General features: G+C 41.5%; 2 protein-coding genes and 1 long non-coding RNA gene across 10 annotated transcripts in view; 1 reads left to right on the top strand and 2 right to left on the bottom strand.

Annotated features, from left to right (window-relative positions):
* LOC126920480 (protein phosphatase Slingshot) overlaps positions 1-21,134 on the top strand; it is a 75,395-nt gene extending 54,261 nt beyond the window's left edge. For 5 of the 8 annotated variants that reach the window (XM_050730917.1, XM_050730916.1, XM_050730918.1 and 2 more), the window contains 4 exons: positions 12,535-12,729; positions 12,938-13,207; positions 13,505-14,061; positions 14,169-21,134. In XM_050730917.1, the coding sequence (XP_050586874.1) occupies positions 12,535-12,729; positions 12,938-13,207; positions 13,505-14,061; positions 14,169-16,228 (3,082 nt within the window). In that variant the 3' untranslated portion in view covers positions 16,229-21,134. Of the gene's footprint in view, positions 1-4,177; positions 6,338-7,305; positions 8,301-8,357; positions 9,199-12,534; positions 12,730-12,937; positions 13,208-13,504; positions 14,062-14,168 lie in introns of those variants that run through there. The other 3 variants (XM_050730919.1, XM_050730922.1, XM_050730923.1) reach the window with 3 other exon arrangements.
* The window catches only part of LOC126920496 (uncharacterized), a 215,230-nt gene that overhangs the window by 53,675 nt on the left and 136,098 nt on the right, over positions 1-25,457 (bottom strand). The window lies entirely within an intron of this gene.
* LOC126920494 (uncharacterized) lies at positions 19,200-22,412 on the bottom strand. Its single transcript, XM_050730959.1, has 4 exons — positions 22,267-22,412; positions 21,608-21,809; positions 20,238-20,432; positions 19,200-19,430 (listed from the first exon to the last, which is right to left on the bottom strand). The coding sequence occupies exons 2-4, from the start codon at positions 21,791-21,793 to the stop codon at positions 19,269-19,271; spliced, it is 543 nt and encodes a 180-aa protein (XP_050586916.1). The 5' UTR covers positions 21,794-21,809; positions 22,267-22,412; the 3' UTR covers positions 19,200-19,268.

Below are 25,457 nucleotides of genomic sequence, written 5' to 3'. Positions count from 1 at the left end.
GAGCTATAGAGCTATAGAGCTATAGATCCAAGTCTTTCTTAATCTTCTTCTTAATCTCGCAGTATTTCTCATTCTCGACTAATTCGAATTAACAGGCTGGCAAACTATGTGGCAATTAATAAATATCAGTGTAACAGTGTAACCGTGTAACAGACGGTTGGCAAATCGAGTACATAAATTGCCGTGAAAATCTCGCGCGTTTCCTGCAACGTTATTCATCGTTCAGCATCCAGGTAGCCACTTCTCCGAGAAGGCTTGCCCTTAGTCCGGTTTTTATTCTGCCAGCGCATAAAAGATGTCGAGTTTGCCGGTTTCCAGGTCGCCACTAACAGGTTTGGGCGTGGTGACTGTCCAGAGATAAGTGTGTTCCTCTTTCTCGGGCATGCAAAACGTTCCACCTTCGATTCTCATTAACCATAAGCGTCGATTTCGATTACGGCTCTTATCCTTCGACTCCTTTATACCGTATCTCGACTTATTAACGCGACTATTTCTCCACTTTCTTCTTTCCCTTTCCGAATCCTCTTTTTAATCAGAGCAGGAAGAGCTTCTCGGATTAGCGAAGAATCAATGAACCTTGGCGAGTCTCGAACCGGTTTTCAGCCGGATGACGTTACGACGAAATGACACCTGGTTGCACGATAAGAGCCAGTGATGGGATCAACTTCGATATAGATGGATAGTTATTAATGCGAGTCAGTTGCGATACAAATATTTTCCTTCGCGATACTCGAAAAGAATTCTCTTATCCGAAGCAGGTTCGAGTCTGCTTTGAAGTCATTGTTTCTTCTTTTCAAACTATTCGTAAGTTATTCGAAACTTTCTAGATAAACACGAGGCTACTTGCAATGCATGTACGTATGCATGCTTGATTCCATCGCTAATAAGATCCACCGATATTATTCCATCCGCTAGATATTCTCGATGGTCTGGTCGGACCTGAGATTTCATAGCTTCGGCCGAGCCTATCGTTGCTGCTTCTTTGCCGACTCGATTATAGGTTCGACGACCAGCGTGATATCGCGCGAGACGCAACTTTCGTCAGAGTCTCCTTTTTACGTCATCGCGAGAGACTCGTTCGTACTGCGTGGCGTTCACCGATCTCTGCTGGCCGTTTTCACTTTTTGTCAGAGAAATCGCGGTGTCTGTCCCTGTACGCCACTGTACGCCACCGTACGCGCCACCGTACGCGCCACCGTACGCGCCACGTACCGAATACCTGTTGGCGGCGAGCGTATGAACCACGCCACTTTTCCGCTCATGGAAAAAATATGAAAACTAATTTCATCCGGGATACTGCTGTCGTAATTTGTTTGTTGCGGATGTCGCGTTGATCTGCACAGATGTTTTCCTACAATTAGAAATTGCGCGAACGAACTTTGAATCGTACAAGTGCAGTTTGATCAGCCTGTTAACCGGATTCTCTGTTAGAACCATTCAGAAGTAAAAAATAAGCCGAACGAGCATTTTTGTCGGCTCGGTGAAACGACAGTGTCACGATCAGGCGCGATACCGAGAGGAACGATTTTTATCGGAGACCGTTCGGTGGGCGTGAATCGGCAACAGCTTTCGAAACTGGTTCCGCCTATCAAAGCGGCGGACGTCAATGGATAACAACAGGTTGCTGTACGTCGTATTATCGGAATAATACAGAACCGAGCCAGTGATAATGACAGCTGATGAAAACGGATCGGCACAATGGATCGTCGTTGATCGACGCCCATCGGCTGGCTCTGCCAACCACGGCCAACTCGCGCTCATCCATCCTCCTGTGAACGCTATAGTGGTCTATGTCTACTACGCACATAGGTATACGCGTGTCGTACCTACTCTATATGCGTATACCAGCTCTGATTAATAGACTGTGGATGTTTATGCAAGTTAAATACGCAAGGAACACACGATGTTTCTACGCTTAAAATATCTATGCAGATATACGTGAAAAATATGCAAATGCTCGTATATACGAGCGTTATATATTTAACCCTGGATAATATCTAACTAACGTTTCGTAAAAATGACGGTCGCGACATTAGTAATAACGTTACTCGCAAGTAGCTTAGTTATTTAGGATTAAATACCAAATATCGCGTACGGTAGGATATTTAACGATCGATTAATCTTGCGAATTTAATATATCAAATACTCTCTCTGTACAATACGATATCTTATAAATCTTAGGATATACGTGCCCGTATGCATTTTGCTTTTCCACGTGAACTCTGTCGATTGAGAGGATTCTTTTGCCTGTACGAGTATCAATCGCCATGTACGTGGCTGAACTATGACGACGAACGATCGTGACGTTTTTCTTCCGCCGCGTCCGATGCGTTGCTAAAGTATCATCCTGTTATGATTACTTCCGTTTCATTGTTTGCCGCGTTTCAATTGAAATATCGATTGTATAGTCTAGCTGTGCGGACGATTGATCGTGTCGTTGTGTTTAACAATAACCTATTGTACAGATTCTTGTCGGATAAATGTTCGTGTTCTATTCGTTAAAAACGCAAATCTACCACAGGTTTGTTGACGCAGGAAATACTTTTTAACGATCGAGGGTTTCGTTTCGAGAAGAAAGAAGCAATAAACGTTGGTAAATTTATTCGTACGGTAGGCTTCCTTCGTTCCCGATAAAATCGGCGCAGGCAATGATCTCGATGTCATCGGTATCGCTGTAGAAGCGTGAATGGAGTAACCGAGTGATTAAATTTTAGATCACTAGCGGACGATCCTCGGGTTTGTTACGACCGGTGAGAAAAGTGTACAGCGTTTGCCTCGACAGTAAAGAGACTCGGGGTAGATCGTTATCGACGGTAGTTAATGCAGCGACTACAGGCATTGTTGATGTCACCGGCTGTTCTCGCCGCGTCCCCGTGTGCAATAACGCGCATGTCACGCTATAATCGCTTCTACTCCTTTCACTGTTGTGACTACGACATAGAACAGGTTGGAGGGTTATAACACGAGGAATCGTGCACGCAGCTCGTTCTGCTTCGCGGAATAACCGCTCGTAAGCCGCGTTGTCATGATCTAGATTCGTTCGCGGATCATTACATCGGATGATCCGGGAGAATAGCCGTGCCATGCCGAGGCTATCGGACGGTGTGTTTCGTCGCTGCCGATGGACCTTCTTCGATGGACGCTTTACTCGGCTATTTGATCTTTTATAACTATAAAGTATATGCGATTAAGATAGCAACTATCAGTCCTAAAAGTATAGAATTGCGCCAGTACACGTTGCATGTTCATTTAAGACGCAATGTAATAGACGTACTAAATACGTCTATTTTTTCAGGAAAATAGTTACAAGTTATCTAATTTTATTTTACGATTTCTGTAGTACTGGTCGTGCCGCCTAACTTAGCTTTTGGGTCTTAATTTGAGATGGTCGAGGTTTTTTTTTAAAATAGCTATCGGTGACTAAGAATCTAATACATTCGGTCTAGATCTGAAACAAAGGAAAAGTATGACGATATTGGAAAAAAGTTCCATCGCTTCCGAGTTAAGTGGTTTCGAAGCTTTCCACCATTGTGAGCGATTCGAGACGATTCGAAACAACGTAATTACGCATATGTACATATTCCGAACGCGCGGCTTCACTTTCGATAACCACGCTCGATCGTCTCTCGTTATCACGACACGCGAAAGCTCAGCGACCCGTTACCCATTGTAAAGCGACGATCGGCAACAGCGGAGAAGCCGATCGCTGGCGACTTTCACGATTCTTTTAGCAACGGGCCGGCACGATTATTTCTGGTCGGGATTGTTCCACTTTTGCGACGCGCCCGTAAACTTCTCGCGCTGCGAAACACGAAGAACGAGTCCGGCAACGCTTTGAAACTCGGTCGAATTACTCTATAGCCTCCTTACGATGCTACGACGAATTTTCTTCGACGATCGGAGCACGAAGAAACGCGCTTTATGATTTTCCTCGTTCCACGTATTTTATGATCGCACCCGATGATTGTTCGTCGTCCGGGCATTATGTATGCACAGATTTCTAAGAAGTATTACAAAAAATTATCAACCTAGCTTACTCGTAAATTATGAATTTCATAAACGACTCTGAGCAAAAATTTAACAACCCACCAGTCTCGCCTATTAACTCTTTGTTTTCTCTACATTTATTTATTTATTTATTTATTTATTTATTTATTTATTTATTTATTTACGTCTCCATCGATACCTACACCGATTGTAGTTTTTGGATACAATCGATTGCCTTAAACCTAAAACAGTCTTAGATCGTAAACGTAAAACCTGGAACCTACAACTTATAGACGGCTAACCTGTACGGTATGAACTCCTTAGTTAGGAATTTCGATTAGTTACTGTTCTTAAAAGTACTAAATTAAATAAGAGTAGAGCTACATGGGCCTCTCTCAAACTAGAAACGATCGCGTAGGAAGATGAAAGGCGATGGATTAATTCTTTCACCACGAGTATTCAAATCGACCAAGATTTTTGTTCGTTGTTCAACATCGCTGTTCCTAGACCCACTGAACGATAAAACACATCCAAAAAGAACTAGTCCAAGGTCAAACCACGAACAAATCAAAATTATAACACACTTACGCGATATGCATCGACGGGCAAAACTTTCCTTTTCAAGGAACGATAATTAAATTACGAAATGTTGGAATGCTTCTCAGACGTCCGTCGTAGATTAAATCGAAGAGAAGATGGTAGATTCAGCGCGTTTCTCATAATTCAGCCATTGTTAGTATCAGCACTGGTGGTCACAGGTTGAATAAGTCCATATACCGTATGCGTGCTTCTAAAATGACTCACCTTCGCTTCGAAGATTGCACAAACGAAAAGCATAGTCGCAGGTGCGTCCTCTGGTGCATCGTGAGGTGCATCTGCCTCGTCAAACAGACTTGCATTGTTTCTTCGACCATAGCGAATGATTTATCGGAGATTATTGTTGCTCGATCGAATTATCCGATAGATATGAAATAGCAGACGTTGGAGATGAAGCGAATTCTTGGCCACTGTTCGAACGTAACGTTCGAAAAATGGTTATTCGAGCGATAGAAATAAACGTGGGAAACAGGTAAAACAAAAATACGGATCTAACAGCCCCGCGACGTATAGACTGTCAAGAAACGCCGATTTCTTAATAAGCGTCGATAAGAAGAACGACGATCTGTGCGACAATTCCTCGAATTGTAAAAGACTGCGACCCACGCGCCTAAAGTCTCCAACCAGTGGTCTTGTAAAACTTCGCCCAGGTCAAGATCCACTTTCTTTTCCGCGACGAGAGATTATGCTCCTTTCTCCGGTTTCCGGTACTGACGTTGTTGCCCGTTGTTGATGAGACTGGTCTCTTTTGAACAGGCGAAAAAAACCGCCGACACATCTACACTCTAAATATGGCTGGAGTCGGTCGTTTGTCACGACCCCACCACTCGGCAAAGCCTGTCCTACGCATACTATTCTGATTTGCCAGATCCTACGATTCGATCGGAGCTTGTTCCGCCAGTCGACGGAACGTGGCCGTGCTAAGAAAAACTCGTCGAAATTTAGACTCTCAGCGTCTGTTGATCCTCGAGCTATAGACGTCTGGTTTCTCTGACTGCTCGTGGTCTTCCCAACAAACACCGGATATTCGGAAGTTTCCCGGCTATGTTTTGACAAGCATTTCTTCTATTTTCAACCATGGAATACTCTTTGAACAGATATTACGAGCTTCATTTATGCGCGACGGAAAATCAGTTTGTATTACGTATACGCGTGAGATCGACGATAGACGACATAGTAGGCGACGTAATTTGCGCTGGACACGATTTTATGATCGGCAGCTTGGGATAGTTCTAAGCGTAAAAACCGGCTGCGAAGGCTTCTAGTTTTTATCTAGAATTAGTTCGACTGAAGATTATAGTTGATTCGAAGAGCGAGTAAGACGCTGGAGCCGGAAGTTGATCGATTCGACCGAGTTCGAGGAAGAGACGGGTCGATAAGAAGAGAGAGGATCGCTCTTTAGTTCTTAATGCCGACTGTTAGTTGGTCATCCGCGTCACGAAAAAGGATACGTGGAAAACTGATGCGAATTCAGCATCGGAACGGGTAGCTTGGATTTACCTGGAATCGAGCTAATCAACGTTGGAACAAAGCCGTTGGAACTAGTCTGAAAAGGGGCAATGGACTCTTTAACCGGGGCGGTCCGATGACCTTGACGAGAATAACTCGCAAGGCCGGACATCAGCCTGAGAGGAAACATGGTGACGCGTGGTTCCGTTTACGCGGCGGTTCTCTTTGTTTTGCCTTTGATCCTTTGGGTCTTTGGAAACCACAGAAGAAGCAAGATCCTCGCTGACGTCCTGGAAGCCGCTAGGTAAGAGCTCTCGCGGAACTCTGTCGGGTTTCCTGTCATTGTTGGATTTCCGCGAAGGAATGTAGCCAGGGAACGCGCATCGGTGATGCGTTAGCGAGATGTGGCGGATGAACGATGTTTCTGTAATGAACGTACAACGTGTACGATCGATAGCAACGAATGTGGCATGCGACGTGTTGTTTAACTCGAGTAGCACGATAGTACCGGTTTCGGTGGATCGTAGGTAGCTATATTATAACAGGCGTATCGAGATAAGATCGGTTAATTTTTAATCTCTTCGGAGTCGAATTCTTCTTACCCTTGAAACGAATACTTCTTCTATTAGGTATTAACGGTAGAAATGAAAATTGGCACGAACCAGTCTTTACCGTAAATAAGCGTATTTATCGCGTAATTGGTAATTTGCTAAGGAACGATACCGCGTGCACACAAGCATACAACGGTCGAATAGTTTTTTTCTTCCTTTGCGTATACGAACACACGGTGTCATAAAGCGTTAATTCGAGCGGAATGCCGTAAATATCCGAATATAGGAAGCTCGGAAGGGTAACCGCAATTGCATCGCTCAAGTCTCGAGTGCTTTTCTAAATAAGAAATTTCAGGCAACGCGTGACCCGCTCTGATTTATTATTTTTATTCCACTGGACTATTATGTCTCAGGTATTTCAGCGTGAACGCGATTCAGCATGTGCCGTTGCTCCGATATTCTTTGTCCTTTCGTACGCCGATCCGTTTTATGGCTGCTCTTTCTCTTTCCTCTCCGTTGCTCTGGCAGCTGGCCAGCCGGGAATTCGCCCAGGAAAATATGCGCGTGTAACAAGACGTTCTTCTCGGGCTCGGTGCACTGATCTTTTTGCGATTATCGCCTTCTGTCTCGAATTTTTTTTTCTTTTTTTTTTTTTTTTTTTTTTTTTAAATAAAATAACGTCGATACGTGAAACGCAGACGTATCGAACGTACGATAAATTAGACAAAGGTATCAGTGGGTTTCGAACGAGATAAAATTACGAAGAAGAATAATATTAAATTATCATAGATACCAAGGGAATAATATTACGAAACTGTAAAAGCAACGTTCGAGTAATTTTTAAATTACAACAGTAACGATTACGTTGCAGATGTGGTATGAAAAAATTGATCGTTGGGAAAAGTGCACGGAATATATCGTGTTGTAGAGATTATTCTTATTTAACATTAGATATATCCAAGAAATTATGCGCGATTAAAGCTTTAATTGTGAAAACAGAATGCATCTACCCGATACGATAAAACACTCTCGCTTATCCGCAACGAAGATACCCTGCTCTAACTAATTGCCCATCTAACGGTCCGCTTTGCCGTGGAAACAATTCTTCTACGATAAAACAGCGTTGCTTCTAAAACGCTTTCACCTGTTCCTAGTTACAACTAGCTTTATAATTATGCAAATAGTAGCATTCAGTTGTCGGTACTTGGAATAAACTTGTCAAACCGTGCGAGAGCACTAGGTTCGCCAAAACGATTCTCTAAGAATTTGATCAAACTATCCGTGGAAATGTGAAAAGGGATTGAAAGACGGTTCTATAAATATGTTCAAGCGCATTTCCTTAGTCAGCGTTAACAGGTTCGTAGTAAGTTGAATTCTCGTCGACTCTTGTCGATTCTCGTCGTCCCCGATCAATTAACCGCATAACGGATGGACGGCGACGACATCGAGTTGGATTCGTGGTCGAGCAATCGAATCGTCATTGCTTGCTTCATCGGCCGTTCCATTTAGGATCACCCGATGACGCGACACATTATAATTACGATGCTACGCCTCGAGTCTCAGTCCCTACCGTGCTATCGTCCTCGCTTGTTGCGCAAACCGACAGAACGTCCACTTGCAATTAATCGATCGTCCGTGATTCGTCGTGCTTTTTACGCTACGTTTACCTGAACGCGAACACGTGGACGTCGAACGATATCAACGTGTAAAGCATTCGTAAGTTTGATCGGTATCGGCGAATAGAAAATTCGATGACTCGAGGATTCTTAATTGCACTATCGGTGAACGTAAATATGTTTTGTCATACCTTATCGTTTCGATCATAAGCCACGAGCCTAAATTCGTGTTATTTCGCGATAGAAATATCTCTGTATAAATAGCTTTTCTCTATTTCTGTCGCATTAATACGACGATCTATCAGTGTCTGACGTTCCATCTTTATCTTCGCACACGAGCGTAAGGCGCGCAGAATTTCTATGCAGAAGAAAGATTCTGTTCTCGAAAGCCGCAATTGGCATCGGCCAAGCTGAACCAGGCTATCGACAGAATCGGTACCGGTTAAATGTGAACGCGTTACGTAAAATGTTTAATTATAAATACGTTTACCGTCCTCGTCGTTGAGGATCGTTGTCACTGTTGTCAGTTACGCAAAACCATGCGAAGGCTTGTTCTCGATCGACAGGGCGAGGAACGAGTTAAATCGACCAGACCTCTGACGGTCTTGGCATGGTTCGCGTCGGAAGCATAAAAAAGCCGGAAACGGTTTTATCTAATCACTGTGCAAGAAGTGGAAGGGAAAGGTCTACACTTACTCGACGATCCAAGTGTATCGTATGCTATCTCTAGATACCGATAAAAATAAACTGCCTCTTAAGCGTACCTCGCGCTGTCTAAATTTAATTCTACGTATAACGAGGCACGAAACTCGCGTTTTTCTGGATGATATTCTAACTTGAAGTTGATCCGTTGATCCGTTGATCCGTTGATTCATCTGCTTCGCAGACCCTACAATCTCGGTTCGCACTCAACGTCGTAACGGTTACGAAACGTTCGATACCAAGATTTTTAAGGCCACGTTCCCTTGGGGCTGTACAAGCGAAAACGTCTACCGAACGTAGGTACCGCGGATTTTTTGCGTTATCGATCGCATTCACCGTTAGAACGATACTTAACATAACGACGCAAGAAAGTATTAAGTATTTTTCAAATAAAGGAGTTAATAAGAGCTATTATTACCTTTATACCCAACTATCGCATTGGTAAATATTATAAATCTACGTACGATACTTCCTCGTTGTAACATAGAGCGATAATTTTACGCAATCTCGCTGTTGGATATTTAGGGAACGCGGGATTTCCAACATTTTACAAGCAAGCTTCGATCGTTGGAAGATCCGTTGATTAGGCATAAACCATGCCGCTTGAGGCGATCGTTTCGTTCGTCAAAAAACTGCTGATTGTTCGAAAAGTTACCTCACAGTTGCCTAAGAAGTTAGTTTATACCGAATAACAGATCACCAAGTTACGTCACGTTTCTTAAATATCTTGCAACATTCGTTCCGGGCTTGTGAATCGTGAGAGGATTTCTTCAGCTTCGGTTTCCTTATTACCTCAGATTCGCTTTGATACATTTCTCCGACTTTCCTCTGATTATTACATAAACGCTATACGTACTACGCTTTTGGAAATGATCGAAAATAAGTTGAGAGCGCTTCGAGACAAAGTAATTTTGGGCGAAAGGTAAGGTGATCGGATAAAGGTGATTTTTTCCCCAATTAATTATAGAAGCGTGTTGTTCGTTCGCGTATATGAAACTCAGAGAATGTTACGTACATTGTTCGAGTAAATAGAAGTTGGTAGATAACGAACGAACGAGGACGCAAAAGCAGTTACGAAGCAGTTACTCTAGCTCGAAATAAATTAGATAGAAGGAGAAAACATACGCATGCATAGGCCGTCAGGTGCGAACAAATCGAATCGTTGGACGCTTAACCACAACCAACTGGTTATCTTTATCGTAGAGAAACGATGCGACCGTCCGTCTTGTGCCGTTTATCGCGGCTAATCTGTCGTTAGCGGTTCCCTAGGTTTCCTAAGGAGCGTGGTTCGTAAATTCTCCTACCAATCGCGTCACAATACGATCTTCTTGGGTACGGTGCGTGCGCTCTTCCTAGATATCTGGATCCTCGGAACGTTATGACTTGGATTTTCACGGGAATTTCCGACCAGCCGGTTTTTCCTTTCGTCGTTTCATTGACGGGCGTGAGAAACAAATCGCATTCTGGCTCTGGTAAAGTTCAGCCGCAGTCGTAAAGGATCGACTTAGCATCGGTTCAAAGAATTTTATTCGCGATGAAGTTTTGTAACGAAAGATATGGAGCTTGATGGTCAATGACGATGGTCTTGCGCGATGCATAATACCGTTACTTGAAAGTGAAGTGTCTTTCGCGTTTAGTAGATTCGATAGATCGAAGTTCTCTTACTGCCTAAGCGCGTGAATGTTTATACGTTGCTTCTCTTTTAATAAACATTGCTTTCGCTAAACTCGCCACATTCGTATTTATTCCAGGCTGTGTCACAAATACAGATTTAACATTTGCCTTATATCTTAGGTTAAGAAGACTCGATGAAAACTTATGTCGAGAGATTTGTTAAGTTATGTGGATCGTCGCGATTCTCGAAGAAAAATAGATATGTAGTTAGGACTCGCGATGTGAATTTACGATGCGATTCAATTATGTATATATTTATTTATTTATCTTGTAAGATGCGTAAGGATTTCATTCTGCGATCGACTATTGAAAAATCCATCAAACGTTGGCATTCCTCGACATTTTGCGCAAACCTTAAAGTATAAGCTTTCTATTATTAAAAAGAAAAAGAAGATATGCATCTAATATCACTAATATGTCAACTTTGATCGCCACTGACTTGATCGAAACTCGTCGAAAGTTTACACGCGATTACATCGGAAAAAGATCAATAGGAAAAAACGAGTCAAACGACAACCTTCGAACTTTAAGCGAAAATTAAACGATCAACTGGAATCGTGTAAGAGGCAAGAAGAAGAAACGTTCCCTCTTCGTCCTACGGTCGAACGATCACGATGAGTGATCACAAAATTTTGTCATTTATCAAGCTAGCCAGACATCGTTGCGAACATTTGTCATTCGCGCGTTGTTACGTTTTCAAAGCAAAAACCGGACTGCTGTTCGAGTAGAAATGTTCACAGATAGATCTCTCTTTGACTAGATACCGTCATCCAACGACACACCGCCAATTTTGTCTCCGATTCATCGTTCAAAGGAGAAACGAAAGGATCTTTTGCGATATTTGCGAGAAAATATCGATAATCAGTCGCACGAGACTATTAATCTGCAATTGTGCCGAAGATGGAGAAAAAGAATAAAGGCGGGAAAGAAGGAGAAGGGAAAGATAAAAAGAGTTGGAAAAGGAAGATACCTGTTAGCTTTACTCCGCCAGGGCCAAATCAACATCGATAACAAATATTACGAAACAGCTGATATAATTGCTGTTCTTATCGAACAATGTTCCTTTGTTTCGCCTGAAACTTTGTGCACCGAGTAACTTTATAGCGCATATCTTAGATACTGCGAAGCTTTTATATATCATCTGGTTGATACGGTTTCCGTATTAATGACTTGATAGGAATACACTATTGTAATTTTATCGGTTACTATCTTAATCGCGAAACGATTACGTTCTATCCGTTTTTTTTCTATGTCCGTGAAACGGGAATGCGATTGCCGATAAAAACGTACAGAGCTCTGAATAATATGTTTAAACACGTAATAATAATATGTTAAAACACGATCTTCTGTATGGCCGATTGCTTAAAAATGTAAAAATCGTAATTTAAAAGTTAGAGCGTAGAAAGTGTAAAAGTGCATAGATGGAATCCAGTTATAGATCGAAGCTGGCGCGAAGGTAAATGGCGCTGATCGAAGTAAAATCATACGAGTCGCGATACGAAGAACTAATTTCTTTTGTGCCGAATATAACGATCCCGAACCACTGAGAAAGGAAAGATAACCAAGTATGTATTTGCTGTTGCCTGGAAGCGGAAGCGGTTTGCGTTCGAGATAAGTAATTCTCTTTGACCATTCGGTCTAAGCTTTGCTTCGTCACCGAAAATTTTACGATGACTTCTCTCTCACCTCTTTGACGGAATGCGTGTATAAACCTTTCTCGATTACCGTGCTGGAATGTTATTTTCGGTCAACGATACGAGACGCGAGAATCCCTCGATCTTACCGCGATGTGAAACGTTCCATCGAGTTTTCTGACTTTCTTGCAGCGTATCGTGGTAAATGGTTTCACGATGGTGATCAAAGTTTTCCTAAATAAGGAGGCCATCTTTAAAATGCTCAAACTCGCAGGATAGCAAGCGATTACGATAATTTGAAATTTTCATGCAACTTTTGTACAGGTCGGCCTTGCAGACGTTGCACAAAGTGTCGAGTAAGGCACGCGAACAAAACTACTTCCTGGGTGGGCTGTCACACGACTGGGTCAGTTACTATGAGCAACGAATCGAGAGCGATCGCTCGTGTCTTAACGAGTGGCATACTATGGACAACCTGGAATCTCGAAGACCACCGTCGCCGGACAGCGTACGCACCAAGTAAGTCCGTTAATTACCATCTCTGGTTACTTTATAGGATTATTTATTTACGCCATACTGCTTATGTTAAAGTAAACTCATACTTTTTTCCCGACTCGATTAAAAAAGCGATACCCCCGAGTAAAGATTTCTTTTATCCCTGAAATATCGTAACGTGTATTTTATTCCGGACATTTTTCGTTTCTAAATATGTATTCGTTGGCGACAGACCCAGAGAAAGGGACGAGACTGAGCGCGTGATCCGATCGACGTTGAAGGAGATCATGATGTCCGTGGACCTCGACGAGGTAACCTCGAAGTACATTCGAGGTCGTCTCGAGGAAGACCTCGACATGGATCTCGGGGAGTTTAAGCCATTCATCGATCAGGAGATGCTCACCATTCTGGGTCAGATGGACGCGCCGACTGAAATATTTGACCACGTTTATCTAGGAAGCGAGTGGAACGCAAGCAACTTGGAGGAGCTCCAGAAGAATGGGTGAGTCCCTTTCTTCCTGTTACTCGAGATCCTTCCGTCCTTTTAGCTTTATCCGATTCGCAGTTGACCATTCTGTCCGTTTAAGATCGCGCTGTTTACTCGAGAACGACCTTATTTTCTCAATTATAGTAGAGTAACGTTAAATTCGAATATATCGTAATAACGATTTATCTCGTTCAAATATTCGTTCCATTGTTATCGAACCGGCAATAACAAGTTTGGTTACGTACAGATTGATAATAATTCACAATTATCTCTGAATAATCTTTCCTGTACTAAAAATTCTTTAATATCCAGTGTCAGGCATATCCTGAACGTAACTCGAGAGATCGACAACTTCTTCCCCGGGATGTTCACGTATTTGAACGTACGCGTGTATGACGACGAGAAGACCGATCTGCTGAAGCACTGGGACGATACGTTCAAATACATCACGAAGGCAAAGAAAGAAGGTTCGAAAGTGCTGGTGCACTGTAAAATGGGTGTGTCAAGATCTGCCTCGGTAGTGATCGCGTACGCGATGAAAGCGTATAACTGGGACTTCTCTCAAGCCTGGAAGCACGTAAAAGAGAAACGGAACTGCATCAAACCTAACAACAGCTTTTTGCTGCAACTGGAGACCTATCAGGGTATACTGGACGCGATGAAAAACAAAGAGAAGCTTCAGAGGTCCAAGTCGGATACGAACTTAAAGTCTCCTACGTCGACGAAAGATCAGTCGAAGAAAGAGGAAAAGTCTGGCAACGTGGACAATGATTTGCAAGCTGTATCGGGCTGTGAATTAAAAAAGACCAGCCAGAGGCCGAAAAGTTGGTCGCCGAATGTGAAAATTAGCGAAACCATGTTGCCGTCTGGTACGTTTACTATTCGTTTAATTCCATTTTATTAAATTTGGCATGCTATTTTTATAGTTATGTTTATATTGTAATCTCGAACTCGACCCGTTTTCGTTCCCTTTTAGTTCCTCTTTCGCAGTCCCTGGAAAGCATCGATAAGACGGGAAGCACGGAAGTGACCAGAGAAGATCTGTTACGTTCCAACAACCGGAAGACCAGTATGTCGCAAGAAGCTCGAAACGTTTTGATGCCATGCGGCAACGGACAATCTTACAGCGTATCTCAAAACAAAATCGTCCACCTACCAGGTCCCTCGCCGGACACTCCGACCGTGAAGAACCGAATTAGCAAATTAGAAACGCAGCAGGGCCAAAGGAGGAAAGGATTGGTGCTGAACCTGACGAATCAATTCGAAGCAGTCAGCAGCAAGCCATCTTCTCCGAGTTCTGATTCAGACGGCGGGAAACCGTTGCCACAGAGTCCGATCTCCGAACTGAACGAGAATGGACTCGGTCGGAAGCCTTCGTCGGAAGCTTCGTCTACGGTGGCAGTGAAGCAAAGCGTGTGGGATCCCGGCGAGAAGCAAAGCAAGAGAACGCAAGTCGATAGTAATAGTGAATGTCTAGTCTGGACTGCATCATCGTCCGATGCAACATGTACCAATTCGTGTAGTAACGCTAAGACTAACAGAGAAGTGAGTGCGGAGAGTGAGTGTATCGCGACGACCACGACAACGACAACGACGACAGTGTATCCTGGTACGTTAACGCGAAAGACCAAGAAGGACGGAGATCCGTTTAGTACGCACGTCGACCGAGTGTTCGATCGTGAAGAGAGGCAAGGCGAGCCGGTTACGAGAGACTCTCCGAGCCGGCAGAGCTCTTGGAGCAGTTACGACAGTGCCGTAGTCCTCGACAACAATTCGGTGCACAGCTCCTGGGCCACGTTACCATCGAGGAACAGTTCTTGGGGTTCGTACGACATGCGGCCTTCGGATCTGCTCGGATCCAGTGGTCTCTTCCCTTACGACAAGGAGGAGATACCTTGGCACCCAGGCACAGTGAAACGTACCAAGCAAAAGCTCGAGGAGAACACCAGCTCAGGGACGGTGAAACGCGTGTGCACGCAAAATTCCGACACGGAAGAGAAAGACAGATTACCAGTTGAGGAAGAATCGTACAATCCGGTACTTCTTCAGCATACCGCGTCACCGACGCCACGAAGGAGGGATTCCTCGCCTAGCCAGGAACACGGTTCGAAGGTAGATCCTGCTAGAAATTCTCCAAGTCCTGTCAGAGGAATAGACATCTCACCAGCGTCGATTCGTCAAGTTGGAAGACTATCGACGAGCGCTCCGGCGCCATCTTCTCTCTCTACGGACTCGGACTTACCCCTATCCTTGAGATCCTGCAGGTCAGAGAGCGAAACGTCCAGCCCGTGCGTGGTCAACACTACTCAGTGTCTTTCGGTGAAGCAACACAAGATGGTCTTGGAGAACCTAAGTAACAAATCTATATTTAACAAACGTTGTCTGTCGGTAGACGACTCGCCAGACACCGAGTGTCCACGAAGTACCTCCGGTATCGTAAAGAATCTCAAGAAGGAATTCGAGGCGAAGTCAACGAAGTCGGAAAAGAGTCCGGAGAACAGCTTCGAGAACGACTCGCCGATTACGGTCTGTCGACCGAAAAGGGATGTGAAGATCAGAAGTTTGCCCTCCTCGCCGGTGATTCCCCACAACGAATCGAAGATTCAGGCCCCGTCCGAGATCAAAGAGAAAGAGAAGTCGAGCGTCGACTCGATGACGGCTACTCAGGACAACTTGGAAGACAGGTCGGTGAGAGTTTTGGTTGGTAAGTACGAGGTGAAGCCCGAGTCCAGGAAGTCCTCGGAGATCCAGCTGCGTGTGCACAAAGACAAGGATTGGGAGTCGATGGACTCGCAACACAGCAACAAGTCGAAGATTGGTGTAGAATATAGTAGGAGGTCTGCACCGATCATGATTAACAATCATTCGTCTGCTCCTCTGTTCAATGAAGCGCCGGAAGCACCTGGCAGGCCACCAGTCCCATCGGCTGGTGTTGTGGCAGCTAGTAAGAAGCAGCAACAGCACGGCAGGACGCATCCTCTTGCCAGGCTGCAGGTCAGGCCTAGGCACAGCAGTCCGGTTTACAACACCATGTAAGAAAGGAAAAAAGGGGAAACGTTTACGCGTTTGGTTGTTTCTCTCTCCCATTGAGTCGAATCTAAGCGCTCGTACCTGAATGCATGGGTATGTTGCGTTGTCGTGGCCACGATGTGAAACTGTGTGATCTCTATTTGATGCCAACGAGTCGAGGATCGTTTCTCTTCGAGCTCGACGACTAAATCGACGGGGACACAGGATTTTTCTATAGATTCGTTTCCCACCATCTCTTCGATGTACAATTCTAATCTTTGCGAGAACGTCCTATACTATGCTGTGCGACGATACGACAGAGCACCCGTATTTTTTCGATGCTTCTTCAAACGGACACGGTGTACAAGCTTCTCGTATCTACCTGGCAAAGCCATGCTTTTTATGTGTGTGTGTGAGAGAGAAAGAGATAGATAGATAGATAGATAGAGAGAGAGAGAGAGAGAGAGAGAGAGAGAGAGAGAGAGATAGAGAGAGAGATAAGGAGAGGGAGAGCAAAATCATTTGCGATGTTTTTGTGTTCGTTAGCTTTAGTGTTATTGTTGGAGCAAAATTTACACGGTTTGCATTCTTTAATTCCTGTACGAGCAAGTATTAATTATTTGCGATGTCGAAGAACAGCCCGAATAATAGCTTCTGAAAAACTACGTTTTGTCCAAATTTTTAGGTAGAAATTAATGTGAATTAGAAATTAATTGTATTTATCACCGCCATCCTATTTAAACGCTACATATTATGTATTCGTCCAGCAGAGTATGTTCGCGTGGAATATTTAATAAGCAGTTTGATAAACAGATACATAGTTGATAAGCGAAGTGAAAATGAAAAAGGAAGAAAGACAAAAGAGAAACGACCAGTTTCTACGTTGGTATAGATTTCAAGGGATATCGAAAAGATACAAGTGCCTTGTCCTACCGTCAACGACTGTATACATATAATTGTAAAAAGGCACGTTCAAGGTCCTTCAACGTTTTATGTTCCTTCTTCGTCAGACGTGTCCTTGGCCTGCTCTTAATTAGTTCAATTATTTTTTAAGCTGGAAATGCAACAATTCTCGGAGGACGCGGAAAACACTGTTATTCCTACGACGTGTCGTCACCTAATAGACCTAATATGGGCTTGGAATCAAACGTGATGTGTTGTGTATGCGGGGATGTTGCGCAGAAGTTGGAGCCAGCGTGTTCTTGAATCGTGACACAAGATAGCGTCGGCTCCGGTCAGGCTGTGAACGAAAGGTCCGGGCCTCGCGTTATGTACTAAAATATCGCTCTGACTCCGCCTTCTGTTGTCTACGTTGTGATCGCCGAGGCGTATGCAAGATACAGATTCTATACATATAAAGAGACACACCTCGGAACGACGACGTGTAACGTTTTTAAGCTGTACTATTTAGTATTTTAGAGTGAACGATGTGATTAGAATGGTGCACAGTATGCGAGGAGAGACGAAAGTAGCAACGCCCCCCCCCCTCCGCCCTCCACTCCCCTTTATCCCGAGGGGAGCTGCCTCGAATCGTTTGAACGATTCGATCGGTTCTTCTACTCTCTTTATACTCACGTCAGTTTGTATATCGTGTATAAAGCATCGTCGCGCCAATCCAATTTCTTTCTTCTATATTTCATTTTCGCTTTTCAGTTCGATCGTCCTGTCTTGTTTCTTCTTCTATTCTTCTCTTTCTGTTCCCACTTTCCCTCTTTATGCTCTTTGCTCCTTCTCCCTTTTTTCTTCATTGACCAGTGACGATAATTGTTTATCGAAGATTTTACCGTAATTGCAACTTGAGAAAGTACAATGAGAAACGCGGCTCGATATCAACGTTCGTCGTTCTTAGACATATCATCGGACCGTTCATTCTTATTTCCATTCGCAAAGCCATGTCGACCAATTTTATACTACTGTCCTAATATTGATGATGGTGATCATGATGATGAAGATGAAGGTGGTTGATGATGATGATGATGATGATGATGATGATAATGATGATGATGATGATGATGATGATGATGATGATGATGATGGTTATGATGATGGTGATGATGATGATGATGATGATGATGGTTATGATGATGATGATGATGATGATGATGGTGATGATGATGGTGGTGGTGATGATGAGGATGATGGTGGTGATGATGATGGTGGTGATGATGCTGATGATGATGATGATGATGATGATGACGACAGTGGTGGTGGTGGTGATGATGATGAATGCGAGGCTCATTTTTTGATAAGATGCACCGCGACCACTGTGTGCGTAGAAATATATTTTATTACTGAGATAATTTTGCGGATAATTTTCTCATACGTTTGTTCTAACCTCTGTTCGTTCTTCCTCGGACGAAACAGATCCGGGATGTGAAACGATCCTGAGACCGAATGCTACTGAAAAACTGTAACACATTAAGTTAGAATAAAAATGTTACATTGCCAATGCTGTGCTTTACGACTGATATTGAGCACGAAACTGATTATTCGTTAGATCGTTTCCTTTTTCTTTGTGGCTTCACGGTGATATTATTCTCGAGCTGCGTGTACCATCGGTGGCTCGTATCGTCATTTTCGAAAATTTTTATCGAATATCGGTGTTCTGCGTGACGTTATACAGCTGGAACGCACCAGTCGACTTAAAAATTATTATTTTCGCTAACACGAATTATTCACTCCTAAAGAATAAGATAACTGTCGAACGTCTTCAGGGACATATATCCCTCAAGACGTCAAAATAAGAGTAACGAGTATATTTCAGAGAAATGTCAAGAAAAGGAAGCTCTGGTATTGCTAGCGTTAATGTGCTAAATTAATTTATATAATTTATACAATTCCGATACGGAACGAACCAAAAATTTCTCTTCATAAATTATCTTCGCGATGAAAGAAATAAAGAAAATCTACGCTATTCGAATTATACTATTTCCTAAATGCATATCTAGCGTTGTAATGTCTAGTGTCGTAATTACAAACTAGAAAAAGAAAACATCGATTCGCTTTCGTGACAGAGTTTAATTTTCACGGACAAGACATAAGAGCGACTGAAGAAAGATCGACGAGATCAACTTGGTTGCGCGTCTATCTCGAATATCCGCTTGCCAGCGCAGAACGCAAGTTGTGGTACGACGGAGATGGTCCTCGTTTTCTTCGCGTGCTTTGGGTTTATCGGGCCAATGTCCAAGCTGTACGTACCACCTCTTAAATTTCTGATCATCGCCAACGTCTGTCGAAAAAATAATCGTCGTCGTCGTCGTCGTCATCATCTGCGTAACGAGTATACTCGACGGAAAGGATATAGTCAGGTTATTTAAAAATACGACGTCTTGTTATCCGTACGAGTATGCGAAGGTTTCATGATGCGTCGATCATATCCTGTTTGACTTACTAATTGTCACCTTTTTCCTTTTTCTGCGAATTATTATGTAATTCTATAGGTTTGAATTTCAGGTCAGGATTAATCAAAATCTATTTCTAAAATATCAGATGTACGGAATGCTGGCACTTTGATTTTAGTTAAATTTTGGCAAAGTGATAATTTTTAGACATAATTTTAGATTTCATGCGACGAAAACTATTTTCAAATTTATACCTGTTATCTTTTTTTCGTTACATGTTACATAGATGTGTGAACGAAGCGTGTAATATACGAAAGTGCCGGATTGCAAAAGTCTGAAATCTTGATGCACGTTTAACGTTTTATATACTATTGTATGCTACGTCTTATTTATTGCTGTATACTAGAAAATATGGAATATCGACGGGAGGCTTTCGATACTTTGAAAACTTCCGATTCTTTCGGAACTTATGATTAAACTTTGAAGACTCAACAGCCTTAAGAATCGAAGCATGTTCGAAGCGTTCCGATTTTATGCCGCGTGTACATACACATACATATGTGTATATTCAGAATGCATCGCTGTGGTTCTGAATTTAGACGCAGATTAATATTTTAATTTACGACTTGACTATATCGTTTCTACCGACTGTGCACTGCGAGCGAACGAAATCCGTATGAGAAATCTGTATTTACGGCGTGAGATCGCAAGTCGATCACTCTGAAGAGATTGGTATCCGTGCCACCGCAAGCGATGAACATGTTCGACACGTATTTGCCACAGTAGAGCAGGGAAGGATAGCTGTCGGGTTCCAAGGAAGCAAGCAACTTTCCGCTACCGTAGTCCCACAATTGTATGGGATTCTCTCTTTGCCACGCGCACGACAAAATCTGTTCGTAATATAGTTGTTTGTTAATAAAAAAGAAAAACTGACGAGAACACCCGCAACGTCTGATTCCTAAGCGAAAGATTAGCATGTGTAGCGTATTCTTTTAATAATTTCTAAAGATTCTTCTTACACGTTACGTTTTAGTTTTCATTCGAACACCTTTCATTTAGGTGGTAAAGCAAGAGGTTGAGAATTACAAGCGAGAGATTGTTGCATGATGATGGCTTAATCCCGGTAGGGTGAGTCAATTTGGTCAATTTGGCTCATTTTTTTTTTTTTCCAGTATGTATATAGAAATTTAACGTTACACGTTGAAAAATTTGGCGATTCTTTTGCTAATTTGAAAGATGTGTTCCTTTTATGTTTTTATACAAATTATCTATTTCTAATTTAGCTATCTCTATAAACAGTATTAATGCATTTTTGATTTCTTGCGTTGCTGGAGCAATATTCAAATAATTTATGGATAAAATTTCGAATTTTTGTATCCGCACTTTGACAGAATTGCGATGTATGATTTTGTAAATCGGAGAAAGACTATAGCTGCTTTTTCGATGCTATGTTACTGCCAAACATAATTGCACTCTTTGTTATGTAAAACACTGTGGATTTTGGTGCGATAAATCAATTTTTCTCGTTGATCTGTACGTAAAACTATTGTTAAAATGTGATCGCTGACGAATAAATCGAACAAGAAATTACAGTACCGCGTATTTTTGTATGCAAAACAATGAGAAACGTCTATATTCGATTATATTCGAGAAAAGTACAATATTACTGTTCGAAGAAAAGATGCGATATTTACGATACATGGAAATTTTGCAAATATGTATATACTGCCCTCTATTAATGTTTTTCTACTCTCATCTTGGCTGAAAAAGAACTATAGAATCATCTTTTCTATGTCAAGTGATATTAAATCAAACTGACCCACCGTTTACCGTACGAGAATTGACAACTGTAAAATATAAATTATCCGATATCGCGAATGATTTCCGATTTGTTGAAAAATTCAACGCGACGAAAAGCGTATCAAGAGAGCGGATGCGTCGTTCGAGGACCAGAATTTGGTTTCAAGAAACGAACTCTTACAATTTTTATATACTTGTCGTGTGAATAAGAAGGTGTTAAGGTGGATATAGTTGGACTTTGAATTCTGGATATAAATATGTGTACCTCTCTTCCATTCCTACTGATATCGAGTCCATCGCCGCACATATGCACACCCGATATTCTCCTCAGTGCGTATGGTTGCCTAGTGTCCCAAAATTGAATAGTATTGTCCCAACCACCGCTTATCAGCTCATGCGCCGATCTGGGGTTGAAACACGCGCTGAACACTCTAGATTTATGACCGTCCATGGCTTCCAATGACTCGCTAGAATGTAATAAGAAGCAGGAAATAAATAAAAATAAGAGAAGAGATCGTACAAAGAAGGAAATATTTGTACGTTGAACTTTTATCGGGATTCGAAGAGATGCTGTAAATAGAAAGAGGGTGAGAAGCAAGTTGTAGCTAATCAAATTTTAGCCAACTGTGAACGCCGAAGACCGCTGAAAAGCTTGTTTTTCTCTACACAGATCGAAAAAAGTGTGTACGACTTGTAGTCAGTGATATTTTTCTATCGTTGGATAAAGTTGTACAAATTGAAACGACTGTAAACTGGAATCATTCTAAATGGCTATTAGCGAAACTACGATTTGTAAATAGGAACGAACGTTGGCTATTGTCCGTGTGGCGGGTAATTGCGTTTAAGATCGTCGCTGAATCGTTCCGTTTGTAAATGAAACGTAACTGAAGAGAAGGCGAATAGAAGCGTCGTAAGAAACATTACCTACGTATATTATCTTACGCGCGTTGTGTGTCGTACGTGCGAAAACGTATTTACTTTTCCTTATAACGATTATTTTATACCGCGATAAGAATATCAATAACGATATGCAAGATTTTAGTTCCTTTTTACCGATCCTCTGTTAGCACTGTTTCTTAGTACTCTGTTAGTACTACTGTACTTTAACTAGTTAAGTAGTTTTGTATTTTTCGTTAAGTGTCTTTGGAAGTCGTGGACCACTCGCAATACGAGCGACGAAGAAATAAATTTTATATCAAGTTAAATGTGTCGTAGCAGAGCAATCAATCTATCTGTTTAACTAGGAAATCTACTGTCGGTGGACACCTGGTGCGAGTTTATTTGATTCGAAGCGACCCTGAGCAGTTAGTCTTGATCAGGAACGAGCTACAATCACGTTTAACGAGATCAAGGTGACTTTGAAGTCTTCCATTCTCTAGGACGTTGTTACAAGACGTACATCCGTTGAAACAAATTGATTTTGATCTAAAATATTCGAATCGTCTCTACAGAGATTGTCGTACCCAATGGTCAACAAATATACGCAGCTCTGTAGCACCATTGATCGTATATAGAACTGTTTGATTTGATTCGTTGTCATATCTAAATTATACGATTGAAAGATATATTAAAAACAACGTAAACCTTGAAATACTGTTTTTACATTTTGATTTTCCATCGCAACCAAGACAATAATGATGAAATATATTTCAGTAATGATAGGAAACCTTGCGTGAAATACTCTTTCTTGCATCTTGGTTTCTTCGTCGTAAAGAATAAGCTTCGCATCGTCGCCTAAAGTTAGGAACTTTGGCAGACGAAAATGGCAAGCTAAACCCAGCACCTGCCTCTTTTCCCGTATCGTGTAAAGACACTGTGAAGTTGGATAATGCCAGCATTTGACGCAGCCACCAGCATCTGGGGACCAACGAAATATGGTAAAAGGAGAAAGAACCGAGCGAAAAATTAATCCTTTATCGCTTCGCAGCAATATAAAGAATAAACTGACAATGAGTACTAACAGGTTGCAAGGACGGTACGCGAGATTGGATGAGATTTGTGGATAGGTCTGTGCTTAATCGCGGTCGTCGGACTTGGTTTCTGCATCGTTTCAGTGTCACGCAGCGTCAACACTTCGTCCGATCTGGTTTTGTACAATTTTACCGAACCGTCCATCAGGCCAGCCGCCAAAAAGTCATAGGTCTCCGTGTAACAAATGCAAAGAATATCTTGCTCGACCTCTCTAAAACAATATCCTTTTATCGGCTAAAGTTTTATCGATCGAAATTCGAAAATCGATAAAATAAACTTTGCATCGCTTAATTTTCGTTAATCTTGAAAACATTGGCAGAAGGCAATTTTTTATTAATCGTTATTAAGGCAATTATTCATTAATTACTCAACGCGTTACTTGTAATTTCTTAAGAGTGGCGAAATGCTTGTCAACAAATGATTCTATAATTCGACGATAGTTTATACGAAAACAAATGAATCTTTAACCACTAAATTTTGAAAAATTTCCGTTTAATTAATTAATTTCATTTATTATAGTACGATCCCAAAAATGTTCTCTTAAATCGCAAATAAGCGCAATTAGTTTCAAACAACTTACTGCGTCTCTTTTATTTTTGTTTAAAGGAAATTTTGCATACATTTGTCTAATGACAGTTACGTTGTCATCCATATATATTCGTTCTTGATCCATTATGATTATTATTGCTTTCGGCAAGGCTGGCTCAACTTCATCGACATTATTAATAACATAGAGGAAACAAATTACCACAAAATATAATAAATTGCACTATTATATATTGCTTAGGTAAATAAATAGCGAACATGAATGAAACAGGATAATAAAATGTGCAAAACGATATTTAGAATTTTAAATAAACGATGTACTGTATAATAATATGCAACATGCCGTTGAACATGATTTATGGAGATGGATCCTGTTGTTAAAGTGAAATAAACGTACCATTGCAGATGGAATCGAACTTAAAACTTTGTTTTCGACGTTCTATTCGGTGGCAAGGTATTCATGCTATTACATCGATTACGTATATTAGTTTTACACTCATCTTTTATCGCCATTTAACGAATTTGAGGCTATAATTTCCCCATATTCAAAGTGACGATCAGTTTTAGAAAACTTCAACCGCGTGTTTCAGAATTGTTCATCCGTCGATTCCATAAATCCGATACGTTATATTTACAGTCGTTCCGAATCGTATAAAACGCAGCTATTCATAAAATATCACATTTCTTATTTCATACAACCTTTTGTCATTCCGTTATTATTCTAATTCTTGGATTCTTCAAAGAAAAGGTTTTCGAAAATATACAACGATCGTATACGTACTTAATCTAAAAACAATAGGTAGTAGTCACCTTTCTTATCGATATTGGATAAAAAAGTTTCCCAGTGCGTACGTTGGTACGTATCACCGACTTACAATTACTAATTAGTCACTGGTACGTATGTAATTTCATTGACTAATCGACTCTCGTCAGAGGACTAACGTTTCTGGTAATTTTTCCTATGATTAGTTACGATGGTAACGTCACGTAACGTTTCACGTCATCGAAAATAAATTTCAAATTTTAATATGCATTCGTAACAATATAATCTCCGTTACATTTTTCTCTGACCGAAGATTGAATTTGACACTCACTCATTCATAACACACGCATATAAATTTACTACCTTGGAATACAAATATTTACCACGTTTGATCATTTGCAAATATTTGTTCGATCGAATAGGTCAAACTATCGTTGGTGTTTAGCTGAGTTTAAATCGAATATAACGAATACGAATAACGGTTTTGCATTGGTGTTAAAAGTATTGGTGTGTATATATATATATCATATTCTGTACATTAAATAAATAAATAAATAAATAAATAAATAAATAAATAAATATTCAAAATAACGTACTCGACAAGTATGTATGTATATTTAGTGAGTTAAACGAATCTCCAAGTCGCGCTTCTTAGATTTAATTATAATCGTAAAAGTATGAATATCTATAAAAATTCGGAGTTTAAGATAATAACATTAACTTGACATTAATCCTTTAGAAATAATGGACATGTTCTAATAAAAGTAGAGAAAAGCCGAAGAAAAGCTATGATAAGGGAACTGTTAGCCAAATCAAATTAGTTCGTAATCCCTAT

Source organism: Bombus affinis, chromosome 9, assembly GCF_024516045.1.
Source record: "Bombus affinis isolate iyBomAffi1 chromosome 9, iyBomAffi1.2, whole genome shotgun sequence".
Taxonomy (NCBI): domain Eukaryota; kingdom Metazoa; phylum Arthropoda; class Insecta; order Hymenoptera; family Apidae; genus Bombus; species Bombus affinis.
This window is presented reverse-complemented; position numbering and strand designations above follow the sequence as displayed.

Excerpts from the sequence above, each read along its gene's own strand:
- LOC126920494 (XM_050730959.1), bottom strand. The coding sequence starts at position 21,793 with ATGGACGGTCATAAATCTAGAGTGTTCAGCGCGTGTTTCAACCCCAGA. Across the intron at positions 20,433-21,607 it reads TCAGTAGGAATGGAAGAGAG|ATTTTGTCGTGCGCGTGGCA; the intron begins GTACACATATTT and ends TATTACGAACAG. Across the intron at positions 19,431-20,237 it reads TCGACTTGCGATCTCACGCC|ACGTTGGCGATGATCAGAAA; the intron begins GTAAATACAGAT and ends TTTTTTCGACAG.